This window comes from Hyperolius riggenbachi, chromosome 2 (assembly GCF_040937935.1).
Source record: "Hyperolius riggenbachi isolate aHypRig1 chromosome 2, aHypRig1.pri, whole genome shotgun sequence".
NCBI classification, from domain to species: Eukaryota; Metazoa; Chordata; class Amphibia; order Anura; family Hyperoliidae; genus Hyperolius; species Hyperolius riggenbachi.
In genome coordinates, this window is record NC_090647.1 from 39,246,450 (window position 1) to 39,261,872 (window position 15,423).

The following is a 15,423-nucleotide window of genomic DNA, read 5'->3' on the forward strand; positions in this document are numbered from 1 at the left end:
CCTGCGCTGGAACGGTAAATATTTACATCCCCGCCATTCCGGGAGCTTTTTCACCCCTGCCGTGGGACACAGGAGGACAGGTGAAGCCTCCATAGGATCCGGAGGCTTTCCCCAGCCGAGGTGAGTACCCCCCAGGGGAACTTTTTCTCATTACAGGAAATGCAGTAATTCTAGGGCTTCAGTGTAGCCGGACAGTTTTTGCAGTGACCACACTTCCCAAATCATTCCAGAAAACAAGAGTCTCCATGTTGGATAGGCACAAATTTATTAAGAAATAAGTTAGGCACTGTTTCTAAGCATAGTTCATCAGTTCACCAAAGACATTCAATAATAAGTAGTAACTCTCCCATCTGTATGTTCTTACAATAATACTTATCATTCAGCATTGACGCCTCCCCCCCTCCCTTCCCGATATATAATATTCTTATCTATGGAACTCAATGGTAAAGTTGAGTGGAATCGAAAATGTCGCCCTCAGCTGCCAATTAGGATCCAGCTGCCATTTATTCAGAGCAGGTCAGAGGTTTACAACAAACATTTGATCGCCACCGGCAGCTGTGCTACTGTGTGATATTTTCATTACTATCCACCAGGGATCCCCCAATAAACTTATACTCAACATTTCTTGTTCACTTAAAGAAGATCTGTAACATGAAAAGATCCCCTGGGGGGTACTCACCTCGGGTGGGGGAAGCCTCCGGATCCTAATGAGGCTTCCCACGCCGTCCTCCATCCGTCAGGGGTCTCGCTGCAGCCCTCCGTGGAGTCCGTGCAGCGGTGACGTCAATATTTACCTTCCTGGCTCCTGCGCAGGCGCTCTGACGGCTGTCGGCTCCGAACTACACAGAAATACCCGATCGCCGTCGGGTCTGCTCTACTGCGCAGGCGCAAGTTTCCTGCGCAGTAGAGCGGACCCGAATGAGATCGGGTATTTCCGTGTAGTTCGGAACGGAAAGCCGCCACAGCGCCCCCGCTGGAGCCAGCAAAGGTAAATATTGAACTGACAGTCGGCACAGTCGCCGGCTGTTCGGAGGGCTGCGGCGAGAACCCCGTGGGACAGAGGACGGCGTGGGAAGCCTCATTAGGATCCGGAGGCTTCCCCCACCCGAGGTGAGTACCCCCCAGGGGATCTTTTTAATGTTACAGAGTCTCTTTAAAGTGGTACTTAAAGGAAACCTAAAACAAATAATAAAAAAAAAAGTTCAGCTTACCTGGGGCTTCTGCCGGCCCCCTGCAGCCGTCCTGTGCCTGCACCGGGACAAACCGATCCTCTGGTCCCCTGCAGCGACTTTGTTTTGTTTTCTGCGACTAAGCCAGTCGATGGCCACTGCACCTGCGCAGCCGTGGGCATCCTCGTTCTTGTCGCCGGGAGCATCCTGCACATGTGCAGTATGAGATACACTCATCCTGGGAATGCACAGGACGCTCCTGGCATTTGGAACATGAACTCAACTGGCTCAGTCACGGAAAACGAAACTGAGTTGCTGCGGGGACCAGAGGATCAGTTTGTCCCGGTGCGGGCAAAGCACGGCTGCAGGGGTCTAGTAGAAGCCCCAGGTAAGCTAAATGTATTTTTTTTTATTCACTTTAAGCTAACAAAAAAACCCCAAAACTAACTTACCTGGGTCTTCTTGCAGCCCCCTGTAGTCATCCTGTGCTTGTGCCATCCTTCCTCCAGAAGCAGTGGCAACCCCCTGAAAGCTGGCCGGTCGTGACCAGTTAGAGGATACTGCGCATGCATGGCCCTGAGCCGCACGTAACCTCTTCGCTCTCCCATTGTGCATGTGCAGTAGTGATTTTCCCATACTGCGCATGCACAGAATGCTGCAGTGCACAGGGACCCGACGAGGAGGAGAACGGCTGGCCAGCTTTAAGGGGCTCGCGGCTGCTGACTAGAGGCTCGGCAAGGACGGCGCGGGCACATGATGACTGCGGGGGGCTGCATGGAGCCCCAGGTAAGTGATACTGTTTCTTTTTTTACCTAAGATTTCTTTTAAGGTGCCCATACATCACTTGATGTATGGGCAGATCAATCATGAGATAGATGCCTTTCTGATCGAATCTGATCCCAGAGGGATCTGCTACCTGCCCACAGCACAGAGATTCAGCATGAAATCTATCAGAAATCTTTCCTGCCGTTGCCGCCTGCCCTCCATCACACAAGCGCCAGTGTCACCTGGCACCGGCGCTCACAGACAATGGAGGCCAGGAGAAACGCCAGCGGAAAGATGAGAATTTACAGCACTGAGCCGGGGGAAGAATACGACGTTTGGTGTAAACCTGATCTGTGACTACTTTTTATCAACATTGCTTGGGAAGAAGGACTGGGATCTTCAAGGTGAAGTATAACAAGAGCTAATCCATGCAAAGAGGTGGCAGCAATCAATCTCTTGCTTCAGTGTGGTCTGGGATCCCAACTGGAAGATCCTCACAACAGGCACCGTAATCACCATTCCATCAGTTCTTACGGAGACGGGCAGCATCAGTGACCCTACTGGTGGATTCTTAACGCAACCCTCTGAAGAGTTCAAGGGTCACAACAGTAGCTTTCCTTCAAAAGCTTCTCTTCAAAAGCCACGAAGAAGATGGAGGAAGGAAATCTTCCTGAAAGAATCAAGAAACACCCAAGATGGACATCAAACCTTGGTCAACTCAACCCAAAACCCTTAACTGTCAAAATGTATCTAAAGGAACCATTCAAATAAACCATACGAGGTAGGAAAGACATCCAGTTGGCAATGAGGGACAGTGGAATCAGTGCACAGGACAAACCCCAAATTGGGGCAAGTAATACTTGTTCGCTGCTCAAGCTGGATGTTTTTTCCCCAGACTGGCCAGTAGAAGAACCAATATATCGACACGCACTGCCATATTAAAAAAAAAAAGTTTTGGAGAGAAAGAACAAAACAAAAAAACAACAGTTGGGGAAATCCTTGGCTCGTGCCTACTATCCAATAAACAGGCAGGCAAAGTTCACAAAGCCATAAGGTTTGTCCTGTCTGACTGGTGGTAGCAGTGCAGCAAACGCTTCATGTGAACCCCTGGCTATAGGATATGTCTACATGGCTTGACACATGTCCATAACACATAGATGCATAAAGTGGGCGTTGGTGTCCATTGCATAGAACTCTGGAGATAGGGAGTCTGTCTTTCCGTTGTGCCGGGACTGTCCTCGTCCTGGAATGTCGGTGAGTGAATCGGCAACTTGGCTACGTCAGCGTCTCTTCGAGGATTCCACCATAATGACTGGCCAGATCCCGAATGTGAACTGTGTGCAGGAAGATGAGAGAGAAAAGAAATCAGTAATATGGAAGATGTACCAATACAGGTAGCTAAATCAAATGTAGTCAAAATAAAGCGGGAACCATGCCACGTATCAGCTGCTTGTGGCTTAGAAAGGGCCAAGCATAGGCGGGGCCATGGGAGGGTTGAAGGAAGGCAAACCCCTTAAAGCAGGATTGTCACAATAAAAATTTCAACAGCAACTGGTCTGAGTGTATTAAGTGATAAAGATGCTAATCCTGCATTCAAAACTTCTTCTGCTGTTATGGTTTGGAGTTATTACATACCTTAGGAGCACTGGCCCTTTAATTGCCATTGCCATCGGCTGGCAAAACAGTTGCATGCTGGGGGTCTTTTTATCTAGGATATACAGTGTATTCCTCCTCTTTATCTCTCACTCCTTCTAATGACATAAGACAGTGCACTCCCTAGTATAGACCTCAGTGGGAGTGTCTGAAGACTCTGGGAGGAGGGCGGGTAACGAATATACAATTAGCAAGAGGAGAAAAAATTAGTGAGGGAGGAAATGATGTCAGGAGCTCAAAGGTAACCGAGATGGAAACTGTCTAAAATAGGATTCTCTGCTTTTCCTTAATAAAATTCACAAGAATAACATGGACAGAGCAATACATCTGATATGCAAGTAGAACTAGTATTTACCTACTTATATACCGTATGTGTTTTTTTATTTCTAGGTTAGCATGGGTGTCGCTTTATGAATCCGACATAGGAAAAAGTGGCTGCTGATGTTGATAAAATCTGGCACAGTGTCATCTTCTTCAGATCAAAGTTTCGAACAAAGTCCAAAACTGTTCGCTCCCCCCCATCCAGCGCTGCTACGTCACATACTGTAAATATTACAGGGGCACATTTGGGCTTGCTGAGTGGGCGCTGCTGCCAGATCTGGTCCGGCATGGCGTCACCCTATGTGGACACTCTTATCCCCTCCAGTAGCACGCAGCGACATGCAATAACATGGTGTGCGTACAGGGGGGCAGAGCTTCAGCATGCAAGATGGTGCTGACCTCACCCCCAGTCCGGGTATATATGGTATTCGCAGCCTCCAGCACCATTTCGGATGGAAATATCGGCCGAATCGCTAGCGCAAGCAATTTGGCCAGTGATGCCATTGTGTACTATTGCAGAGTTTCCCTGCGTGATTTGCCTGCGGGGAAACACTGCGGATTCAGCGTGGTAAGCGCCAGTGGAAACGGGCCCTAAGCGCGCAAGCGTGAGAAATTGGGGAGGGGAGGCAGCAAATACTTGAAGCCAGAAATGACCTACAGAAAGTAGGAAGTATACTCACCTTCACCTTTGGTCGACATTTGAGGAAGAGGGCTCGCGTGTATAAACTGCAATAAAAACAAACAAACAATAAAACCAACAAACTGCACTTTCGGATTTATTTCTATAACAGTGTTGCATATTATTTTTCCAAAAGCACTATGGGCTGGTTCACTTAGATGATAAATACACTCAGGGAATAATGGTGCAATTACCTAAATAAAATGTGCAGGTAGGAGCCCAGTCCGGTCAGTATATGCCACCAGGCATGGAACTGTGTTACTGCTCCGACCACTGGGGGCATCTTCTGCCGCACACTCCTGCAAGAAGACAAAGCAACACCAGTCAGCTGACCACCATTTACTTATCCCAATTTCCTTTCATTCAAAGGGCGACTAAAGCCACATCCTGATGTCATTTCCTTCCTTCAAGGGGAACTATGGCGAAAAATTGTAAAATTAAAAATATGTGTAAACATATACAAAAAAGAAGTATGTTTTTTTCCAGAGTAAAATGAGCCATAACTTACTTTTCTCCTATATTGCTGTCACTTACAGCAGGTAGTAGAAATCTAACAGAAGTAATAAGTTTTGGACTAGTCCATCTCTTTATGGGGGATTCTCAGGGAATTATTTATTTTCAAAAGCACTTAGTGAATGGCAGTTGCTCTGTCCAACTGCCAAGAAACGGTGTAGCGAGCAGGGAAGCCGGCCAGCATCATTGTTTAAATCCTTTTTAGGGAATATCTTTATAAAGAATAAAAGCCTTGCTGAGAATCCCCCATGAAGAGATGGACTAGTCCAAAACCTGTCGCTTATGTCAGATTTCTACTACCTACTGTAAGTGACAGGAACATAGGAGAAAAGTAATTTATGGCTCATTTTACTCTGTAAAAAATGCACTTCTTATTTGTCTATGTTTGCACATATTTAAAGAGAACCCGAGGTGGGGTTCTGACAATGCTATCCGCACACAGAGGCTGGGTCTGCTTATACTGCCCAGCCTCTGTTGCTATCTCAATCCCCCCTAAGTTCCCCCTGCGCTCTGCTGTCCCCCAGAAATCACAGCCATGCTGTCCACAGGCAGCGGGCTGTGTAGATCTGCAGCTGTCACTCTCGCCTCTCCCCCCGCCTCCTGCATAGCTCCGGTCCCGCCCGCGTCCCTTCCCTCCAATCAGCATGGAGGGAAGGGACGCGGGCAGGGATCGGAGCTATGCAGGAGGCGGGGAGCGGCAAGAGTGACACTAATAGGTAAACACAGCCCGCTGCGACATGCTGCGTGTCGACAGCGCGGCTGTGATTTATCGGGGCATAGCAGAGCGCAGGGGGGGGGGGGGGCCTGGGGGGACACTACATAGCAACAGAGGCTGTGCAATATAAGCAGACCCAGCCTCTGTGTGCAGATAGCATTGTCAGAACCCCACCTCGGGATCTCTTTAAAATTTTACAATTTTTCGCCATAGTGCCCCTTTAATCTTTTTTTTCCTCAGAGAAACTGCACTGTCATATCTAGCTTGCTTTGTACACACATGTGAGCACAGCATAGATATTTCAGCAGCTTCTCCCTTCTCAGCCTGTCACACTGAACTGCCCTCAGCCAATCAGTGATGAGCAGGAATGTGGGAGGGGAGATAAGTTTCCTTCTGGTGGACAATGTACCAGACAGGAGCCAGACTGAATGAGATAAGATCCATTACAGCAGAAACATTTACATTTATGATTATACTGGAATGCTTGCAATGCAGGGTCAGGATGTAGACTACATATTAAACACAGAGCAGTGGGTAAATGGAATTTGATTTTATGTCTGACAATCCCTCTTTAAGAACCTCCCTTATGAGGAGGTTAATTTAAAAAAAAATTAATGGTGCTTGATTGTCTGTAAGTTGCCCATTAACGATTCAATTTCCCGAACAATCGTTCAGGCCCACCAACAGAGGGAGGCAAACTAAAAGAATTGTTCCGAAATTTGGATCAAGAAATGAATTGTTTGTTGTCAATCGGCACTATTAGTTGCATCCGATCTGATCGATCGTATGGCCGATTGCTCAAGAGATTGTACCATTAAGGTGCATACACACATCCCATTTTAATTGGCTAATTACTGACCAATTTTACCACCTTCCTGTAGAGTAAGAGCTTACCTACTCAATCTGTTCATAGTCTTCAAACCCTGTTAGGTTTCATACTACAATGAACTTATATAATTGGCCAATCAAAATTGGATGTGTGTATGGACCCTTTCTTACTGCTACATAAGCTCTGACATCCTAATGGTGTCCATACATGGTACCATTTTTTCATTTTTTTTTTCGATTAGATAATTTTGTTCGATTATTCCGTTAGATCAAATATAAAGATTTTTTTCAACATGTCTGATCCGATTTTTATTGAAAGAATGGGATAATCGAGTCTTTTTTCTTAATCCCAAAAAAAAGATCATTTTAAACATTCATTTGATTTGATAGTTTTGATCGAATAAATGGGAAAATTTAACGTTTTTATTGTACCGTGTATGGGTACCAAAAGATATTAAAGAGGCTTACGGGTCTAATTATAGAAGTGCATACTGCATGTATCCCAGCGTACACTGCAATGGAAGGGGGTCAGTAGCTGCACACCACACATCACTACACATGGATGCCATGCTTACTATTTGAATGCAATACTTCAGCATTTAGTTTATAGCCTGATGTTTCTTTTTATGACGCACAATGATGTGGGGTGAAGTATGGCGCTGCATTTGATAAACAGATGCCCCGAACACTTTGACAACGCCTCCCATTTTGTGCACAGTTTTCCCCTTCCTCCCCAGGGACATCTAGATTTGATCTGACATCCCCTATGATAATTATCTAGTGGTCCCTTTCAGTGGCGTAGCTTAGGAGCCCCGGTGCGAGTTATACATGGGCCCCCCCCCAGCACTTTATACATAATGAATACGGCACACCAGAACCTGCCAAGGACAACCACAGTGCCAGAGGTGCAAGAAGGGCTTTGGGAGCAGCTTGTATTTGATTATTAGCATTCAAAGCATCTATAGAAGTGATTACAAAAGAAAAAGATGTTCCGCTGCACCGTGGGTTGGGTATAAAGCAATCTTCAGTTTATTGACACATCAGTAGATACACATATGGCTCACGCATATCGGAGCTCACACTGGCTCCTTAATCATGAGCCAGTGTGAGCTCCAATACGCGTGAGCCATATGTGTATCTACTGATGTGTCAATAAACTGAAGATTGCTTTATACCCAACCCACGGTGCAGCGGAACATCTTTTTCTTTTGTTTGCATTGAGACCCGGTATTCCTGCTCCCCTGGGTTATGCACCGGTGGTGCCAGCATCTCCATTCTTTGTCTATTATAGAAGTGATTATTACAAGCACAGGAATACAAAGGTGAAAAACCGAGAGCCCAATATAGTGTAGTATGTCAGGAACAAAGGGGCATGACACGAAGTATGAGAAAGATATACTCACAAGTCTGGGTTACCGCAAAGGCAACCACTGGATTTGCAGGTGGGGAGAATTATGACCTGACCCCACTCTGGTATAAGAAGTCGCTCTCTGTAGACAGGAAGAAAAAGGGGATACACCCCTCCACCAGAGGTGGACTAGATCAGTAGATAATTGGTAATAACAGAGGCGCCAAATTAGAATAAAATAATTAAAAACCGTTTAGATGGAGGGGGGTAGGTGGACACCACCCTCAGGTATGCAATGATCAGCCAATGAGTCGTTATAAATAAATAATAACTTTTATTATAAACTCTCCAGGTATGCAACGCGTTTCACGGGTCAACCGCCCGCTTCATCAGGCAATCAGAGATTGGAGATACACACTGCTGTGTAGATAGCTGGGCCAAGCACCTACTGTGAGTGTGTATCTCCAATCTTTGATTGCCTGATGAAGTGGGCAGTTGACCCGTGAAACGCATTGCATACCTGGAGAGTTCATAATACATTTTATCATTTATTTATAACGACTCATTGGCTGATCATTGCATACCTGAGGGTGGTGTCCACCTACCCCCCTCCATCTAAACGGTTTTTAACTATTTTATTCTAATTTGGCACCTCTGTTATTACCAATTATCTACTATTACAAGCACAGGACCAATAAAGAGCTAATACTGCAGTTGAGGGAGGGCCCTAAGGGGCCCCTCTGGCCCAAATGAGGTGGCTACCTCTGCAACCCCTATTGCTACGCCACTGGTCCCTTTTCTGGAATGCGACCCAACCTATCCTGAAGAACAAAGTCCAAAGTCGGTTAGCACACCAATTTGTAAATTCCGAAGTATTTATTCTTCACATCTCAAGTCAACACACAGATTGACAATTGTTTCGAGGCCACGGGGGGTCCCCTTCATGAGAAAGTGCAGACTATACAACCAGTAACCTCTGTGCACCACATAAAAAAAAAAAAAACCTATCCTGAAGAGGATACCCAATCTATGTGGAGATGGAATTCTCCATCTGCCTGATACTGTGGTTGCCTAGCAGCAGCCCAGGTGGGTAAGTAGTGTTAGTTTCACACATTCATTTGCCTGGAAATCCTGCATAACGGTTAAAAGTGTTTTTCCCTCACAGGACTCCGACCACATAGTATGTTTCAGTTCAGCCTCTAATGGCAGGGGGATTATATCAGAGGGAAAATCTACATAATGCCAGGCTAAAAAAGTGGCCCTTCAAATTGGATTTAAACAGCGCCGGGGATGGAGCTGTCGATATTGAGCTTAGTAAGCAATTCCAAAGAGTAGGAGCAGCATGACAGAAAATTCTGGCTTCAAAGGTTTTGAGATGGACTCTGGGGATGACCGGTAGATCTTGACAAGGAATGAAAATCCACACACACTTATTATTACAACATAAACCAGCGTTTAGCTTTGATCCAATAACCGACAGTATACCTGAAGTTATGGAATGCTAACCAGGCAGCTCTGTGATTAACCAAGTTTGATATTTGTATTACGGCCATACAACTTACCTCCAGGTGTCACAGAAGATGTTGTCCACATTCCACAGTATAAATCCCAATAAAAACACTCCTAACGAGGTGTAGGCCAGACCTCTGAGCCAGGGATATACCCTGCAAGGTAACAAACCAGTGTCAAAATACGGTCATTGAAGAAGTAACGTCAAACTGAGATATCAAATGGCAAAGTTATTAACAATGTCTTAAAGAGACACTGAAGCGAAAAAAAATATATGATATAATGAATTGGTTGTGGACTATGAATAATTACTAGAAGATTAGCAGCAAAGAAAATATTCTCATACTTTTATTTTCAGGTATATAGTGTTTTTTCTAACATTGCATCATTCTATAATATGTGCAGATTACACAACACTCAGCATTCAAAATGATTCTTTCAGAGCAGTCTGAACTAATGACCTCTCCTCTGGCAGAGAAAAAGACATTTGTTTACTTACAGTTGAGATAATAAAAGTCAGATAACACTCCTCTCCAAGACTTTGAAAGTCTTAGAGCTTAATGGCTTTTTTGCATAGAGATAACTGGAGTTTCTTAACTCTTCCTGTACTGGAAACAATTAGACTGATGTGTCTGATCTTAATGTTTTGTTTCTTATCTGTACTACGCATACAAATCATAATATCCTAATTGTTTTTCGCTTCAGTGTCTCTTTAAGACTAACTTTTTAACATAATATTACTTTTCAGGCATTGTTTCGGGTCTTGGTTAGAATATGGAGTCTGCCATATTTATTTTCTCATAAAAAGGACCTGAACGCTTGCACAAGACACAAGGAAAACAGAGAGAAGTGCATCCTTTGTGTATTTAGCGAGAAGAGCCTAATTACTCCTCATCTGTAAGTAATTGCAAGTGTAATTTGATCTCTCAGCTGAGTCAGCTCAGAAATTTGGCAGTTTTGGCAGACACAGCTTATACGTAAACATGCGATGTTAGCCCTTTGTCTGCTTTCATGAAAGCAGGAAGTAGACACTGCAGACTTATTGCAGGAGTTCTGTAAGTGGTAACAAAGAAATGTTATTCTTTAAAGGTTATTATGTTGTTCTTTATCTTTTAGAGAAGAGAGGAAGTTCTGAGTTCAGGTCTACTTTAAACAATACCAGTTGCTTGACAGCCCTGCTGGTCTATTTGGCTGCAGTAGTGTTTGAATCACACCAGAAACAAGCATGCAGGTTTTTTTAAGCGCTGGTGATTTTAGAAAATCACCCCAAAAAACACTTGTGCAATGACTCCCTATGAAAGTGTTCATATATGCGCGTTTCGATTTTACTAAAATCGCAAACGCGCTACATGTACCATTTTCTGAGCGCTTTGGCTCAATGGAAGGAATAGGGAAATCGCAAAGCGCTTGAAAAAGCGATTTGTATAGTGATTTCCCAAGCGCTTTTATGAGTAAATAAATTGTATTTATTCATTGCCGGGTCAGAGTTCACTTCCTGACTAATGTCAGGAAATGAAAAAAGAATCGCTCAGCAAAAGCGCTTACAAAAGCACTTTTCCAAGCGCAAGATAAAGCGCTTTAACCTGCCTGGCGTTCTGATTTCCACGGAACGTTTTTTGCATATATTTTTTTTTCTCGTTCATGTAGCTAGCCTAGCGCTAGTTACATGATTCCCCCCTCCCTGCGGCATCCCTCCCACCCCTCTGATCGCCGCCGGCGCAATGGCCCGTCCGGAAATCCCGTTCTGAACGGGATTTCCTGGAGGGCTTCTACCGTCGCCATGGCGACCCACGTCGTGACGTCATCATCAAACTCTCAAGAAATGGCTCAGCGGTTGCGACAGCGCTGGCGATTTATAATGTGAACATAGCCTAAAGCCACATTTGATATTTCTTGAGAAAAATAAGTCACAGTTCGGTAAAACCCCCATACTGTATAATTAATAATCACACATTTCCATTAGGAGCCATGCAGACTTACCAGGAAACTATATACACAGATCGGAGGACCAGGAACGACACCAGTATGCCGTACATAACCTGAGAGGGGAGAGAAGCACAGCACAGTTACACATTCAGCATGATGGAAGATACATCTGTCTATATGTACTGTACAACAACTGCAGGAACACAGGGAAACGCAGAATGCGATAGGCTACGATAAGACATGCAGACACCTCCTCTCCTGTCACTAGAGACCAGTGACATCACTGAGAATGTAGCCTATCCATTCACTAGAAAAGAGTGACATCACTGAGAATGCAGCCTATCCATTCACTAGAGCCTGGTGACATCACTGAGAATGCAGCCTATCCATTCACTAGAGCCTGGTGACATCACTGAGAATGCAGCCTATCCATTCACTAGAGCCTGGTGACATCACTGAGAATGCAGCCTATCCATTCACTAGAGACCAGTGACATCACTGAGAATGCAGCCTATCCATTCACTAGAGACCAGTGACATCACTGAGAATGCAGCCTATCCATTCACTAGAGACCAGTGACATCACTGAGAATGCAGCCTATCCATTCACTAGAGACCAGTGACATCACTGAGAATGCAGCCTATCCATTCACTAGAGACCAGTGACATCACTGAGAATGCAGCCTATCCATTCACTAGAGAACAGTGACATCACTGAGAATGCAGCCTATCCATTCACTAGAGAACAGTGACATCACTGAGAATGCAGCCTATCCATTCACTAGAGACCAGTGACATCACTGAGAATGCAGCCTATCCATTCACTAGAGAACAGTGACATCACAGAGAATGCAGCCTATCCGTTCACTAGAGACTAGTGACATCACTGAGAATGCAGCCTATCCATTCACTAGAGACCAGTGACACCACTGAGAATGCAGCCTATCCATTCACTAGAGGCCAGTGACATCACTGAGAATGCAGCCTATCCCTTCACTAGAGACCAGTGACATCACAGAGAATGCAGCCTATCCGTTCACTAGAGACTAGTGACATCACTGAGAATGCAGCCTATCCATTCACTAGAGACCAGTGACACCACTGAGAATGCAGCCTATCCATTCACTAGAGGCCAGTGACATCACTGAGAATGCAGCCTATCCCTTCACTAGAGACCAGTGACGTCACTGAGAATGCAGCCTATCCCTTCACTAGAGACCAGTGACGTCACTGAGAATGCAGCCTATCCATCCACTAGAGACCAGTGACATCACTGAGAATGCAGCCTATCCATTCACTAGAGACCAGTGACATCACTGAGACTGCAGCCTATCCATTCACTAGAGACCAATGACATCACTGAGAACCTGAGTCAGCAGCATACTGAAGGCATAATTATGTGACTAAAACCCATAGAAAATCAAAGGAAGACTTTAATGTCTTTTTTTATGGTACAAAATAAGAATTACGCTTCACAGCTGTATGTTTTATGCTACAGAGAGTGCAAGGCATTCGTTTCGCTTTAAATCCTGGGGTACAGAGTTCAGGAGAAGTTGGTCTCATCTGTTTTGCCACCTCTGAGCTGTCTGCTACAGACACGCATTGTACGAGTGTAAGCAATGGGATCCAGATGCGGATCATAAAATAATGAGGCAAGAGAGATTTCCCAGAATCCTCCACCCTCTCACACAGCCGACATGTGCAGGGAAAGGTCAGGCGCACAGCTGCAGAAGGGGCTCATTGTTCTACAACAGCTATCAGATGTGCTGAGCGTGTGATGTGGGTTCCCAGAGCTGCCATTGTGGCCTCTGAAGTCAATCACTGCCTTCTACTCTCCAGCAGCGCTCTGTGCAGCCAAGTTCCCTGCTCATATCTCTACAGAATAACACTCGTATCCCGGGCAACAAGACAACACTCCTCAGCCTAAGCTACAAGGGAGGCTGGCTGGTATCTTATTATTTTGGCAGTTAAACTGCAATTCAGGAAATGCTGTTGAAAACAAAGAAAACCCTGAGAATCCCCCATGAGGAGATGGACTGGCCCAAAACCTGTCGGTTCTGTCAGATTTTACCTGCCTACTTTTTTCGTGATAGTGGTGCTTTAAGGAAACATCAGGGGAATATTAAAACAATCAGATCTACTTACCTGGGGCTTCCTCCAGTCCCTGGAGGCCTACGGGGTCCCCCCATAGTAGCCACCGACCCAGCCGGTTGGCAGCCACTGCTCATGTGTGAGCACGCAGCCTGGTGAGTTCTGTACAGGCCAGTGGCGGGCACAGCCAACAATGAGCCCCTGTGCAGAATAAATGAAGTGGGCCCCATGCGAGTGGGCGTGGTCATAACAGATCATGGTTGGATCCAAACAATTCCGATAAGATAAAAGTACATGTACCTAGGTCACATTCTGTAGGTATTGTATTCATGTAGCACACATTTTAAACTTGTATCTGCCTGGGGCATACCTCCCAACTTTTTGAGATAAGAAAGAGGGACACTTAAGCCACGCCCCTGCCACACCCCTGATCACGCCCCTAGTCACGCATATAACAAGAAAAATATGTTATTTTATAATTCAAACCACACTGGTCCTTTCTATCCTGGTTCATTTTCCTTCATAGTAACATTTTAAAATTAGTAACATCAATTTAAAGGATGGGAATAAAGTTTAGAGTCAATCAAACATTTTTTTAGTAGAGAAATATATATATTTGCATAGAAAGAGGGACAAACGAGGAGGAAAGAGGGACAGAGGGACAGGGCTCCCAAAGAGGGACTGTCCTCCAAAAGAAGGACATTTGGGAGCTATGCTGGGGTACAAGTTATTATCATGGTTTCTCTTGAGTTTTCGGAGAAAAATACACGGAGAAAAGCCTAGAGAATAATCAGGCCTGGTGCAATGGCATGGGCCCTAAAGGACATGGGGCCCCGTTGCAGCTGCACGGCCTGTAAGGGCCTATGTCCGCCTCTGGTACAGGCGCAGAAGTACTGTGACTGCGCAGAAAGCTCCCGGCCACCTGAGCGTGTGCTCATGCATGTGCAGTGGCTGCTAACCTGGCCAGGTCGGCGGCTGCAATGGGGGGACCCCAGGAGACCGCCTTGGAGCAGAGCCCCAGGTAAGTAGATCTGATTTTTTTTGTTTATATTCTCCTGATGTTTCCTTTAAGGACTTGAAGTCAGAAAGACAGAGCCTGCCATGCCGGGGTCTGTCTTAATTGTACAAGACTAGAGACGTCTCAGGGATAAATACTTACCTGATCTGAGGTAATTACTCCAGGAAGGTTAGCGCTCCGCCCACCTCAGAATTGCGGGCATTTTCTTCTCAAATCCCTAACAAAAAACTCTGGCCACCCCCATCTGCTTTGCTGTGGCCCGCCTCCAGCTGGACAGCTGTGGCCTAATTAGAGGCTGCTGAGCTGGGGGATGGGCCTGGCAACACAGGCAGAGATTTCTGTAGAGCTTCAACAGACTTCAGAAACATGGCTGAGCCTGAGGGGGGCGGAGCATCACCTGAGTCCTGATTACATTGGATCAGGTCTGTGATCTGTGTTCCTTTTAAGGGAACCTTAACTGTGATTAAAAAAAAAAAAAAAAAAGTTTCACTTACCTGGGGCTTCCCCAAGCCCCCTGCAGCCGTTCTGTGCCTGCGCTGGTCCTCGACTATCCTTAGTTTTGACTATCCTTAGTTAGTTTTGTTTTCCCTGGCCACGCGCATCCTTGTTCGCGCTATGCTCATATCCTGGCCGGGACACTATGTACATGGAGTTTGTATGTTGTCCACATAAATGCATAGGCTTCCTTCCAAATCCCAAGTCAATTCCTTAACTTTAACATTCATCCATGATAGGGACATTACATTGTCAGCTCCACTGAGGGAAGCTATCTTCCCTTTAAAGACATGCGCTGCCGAAAATGTCAGCACTACATACATGTACAATAATAATAATAATAATAGCTAATGTACCTGGTGGAATACTGGCTCCTTCCATTTTAAGTAAACCT

General features: G+C 45.4%; 1 protein-coding gene across 1 annotated transcript in view; it reads right to left on the bottom strand.

Moving 5' to 3' along the window:
* Nucleotides 1-1,124: 1,124 nt before the first annotated feature.
* ACER3 (alkaline ceramidase 3) overlaps nucleotides 1,125-15,423 on the bottom strand; it is a 102,671-nt gene continuing 88,372 nt past the window's right edge. Inside the window, exons 6-11 of the mRNA XM_068266671.1 lie at nucleotides 15,386-15,421; nucleotides 11,481-11,539; nucleotides 9,554-9,655; nucleotides 4,782-4,886; nucleotides 4,589-4,634; nucleotides 1,125-3,268 (exon numbers count right to left, since the gene is read on the bottom strand). Coding sequence (XP_068122772.1) covers nucleotides 3,215-3,268; nucleotides 4,589-4,634; nucleotides 4,782-4,886; nucleotides 9,554-9,655; nucleotides 11,481-11,539; nucleotides 15,386-15,421 — 402 coding nt within the window. The 3' untranslated portion in view covers nucleotides 1,125-3,214. The remainder of the gene's footprint in view (nucleotides 3,269-4,588; nucleotides 4,635-4,781; nucleotides 4,887-9,553; nucleotides 9,656-11,480; nucleotides 11,540-15,385; nucleotides 15,422-15,423) is intronic.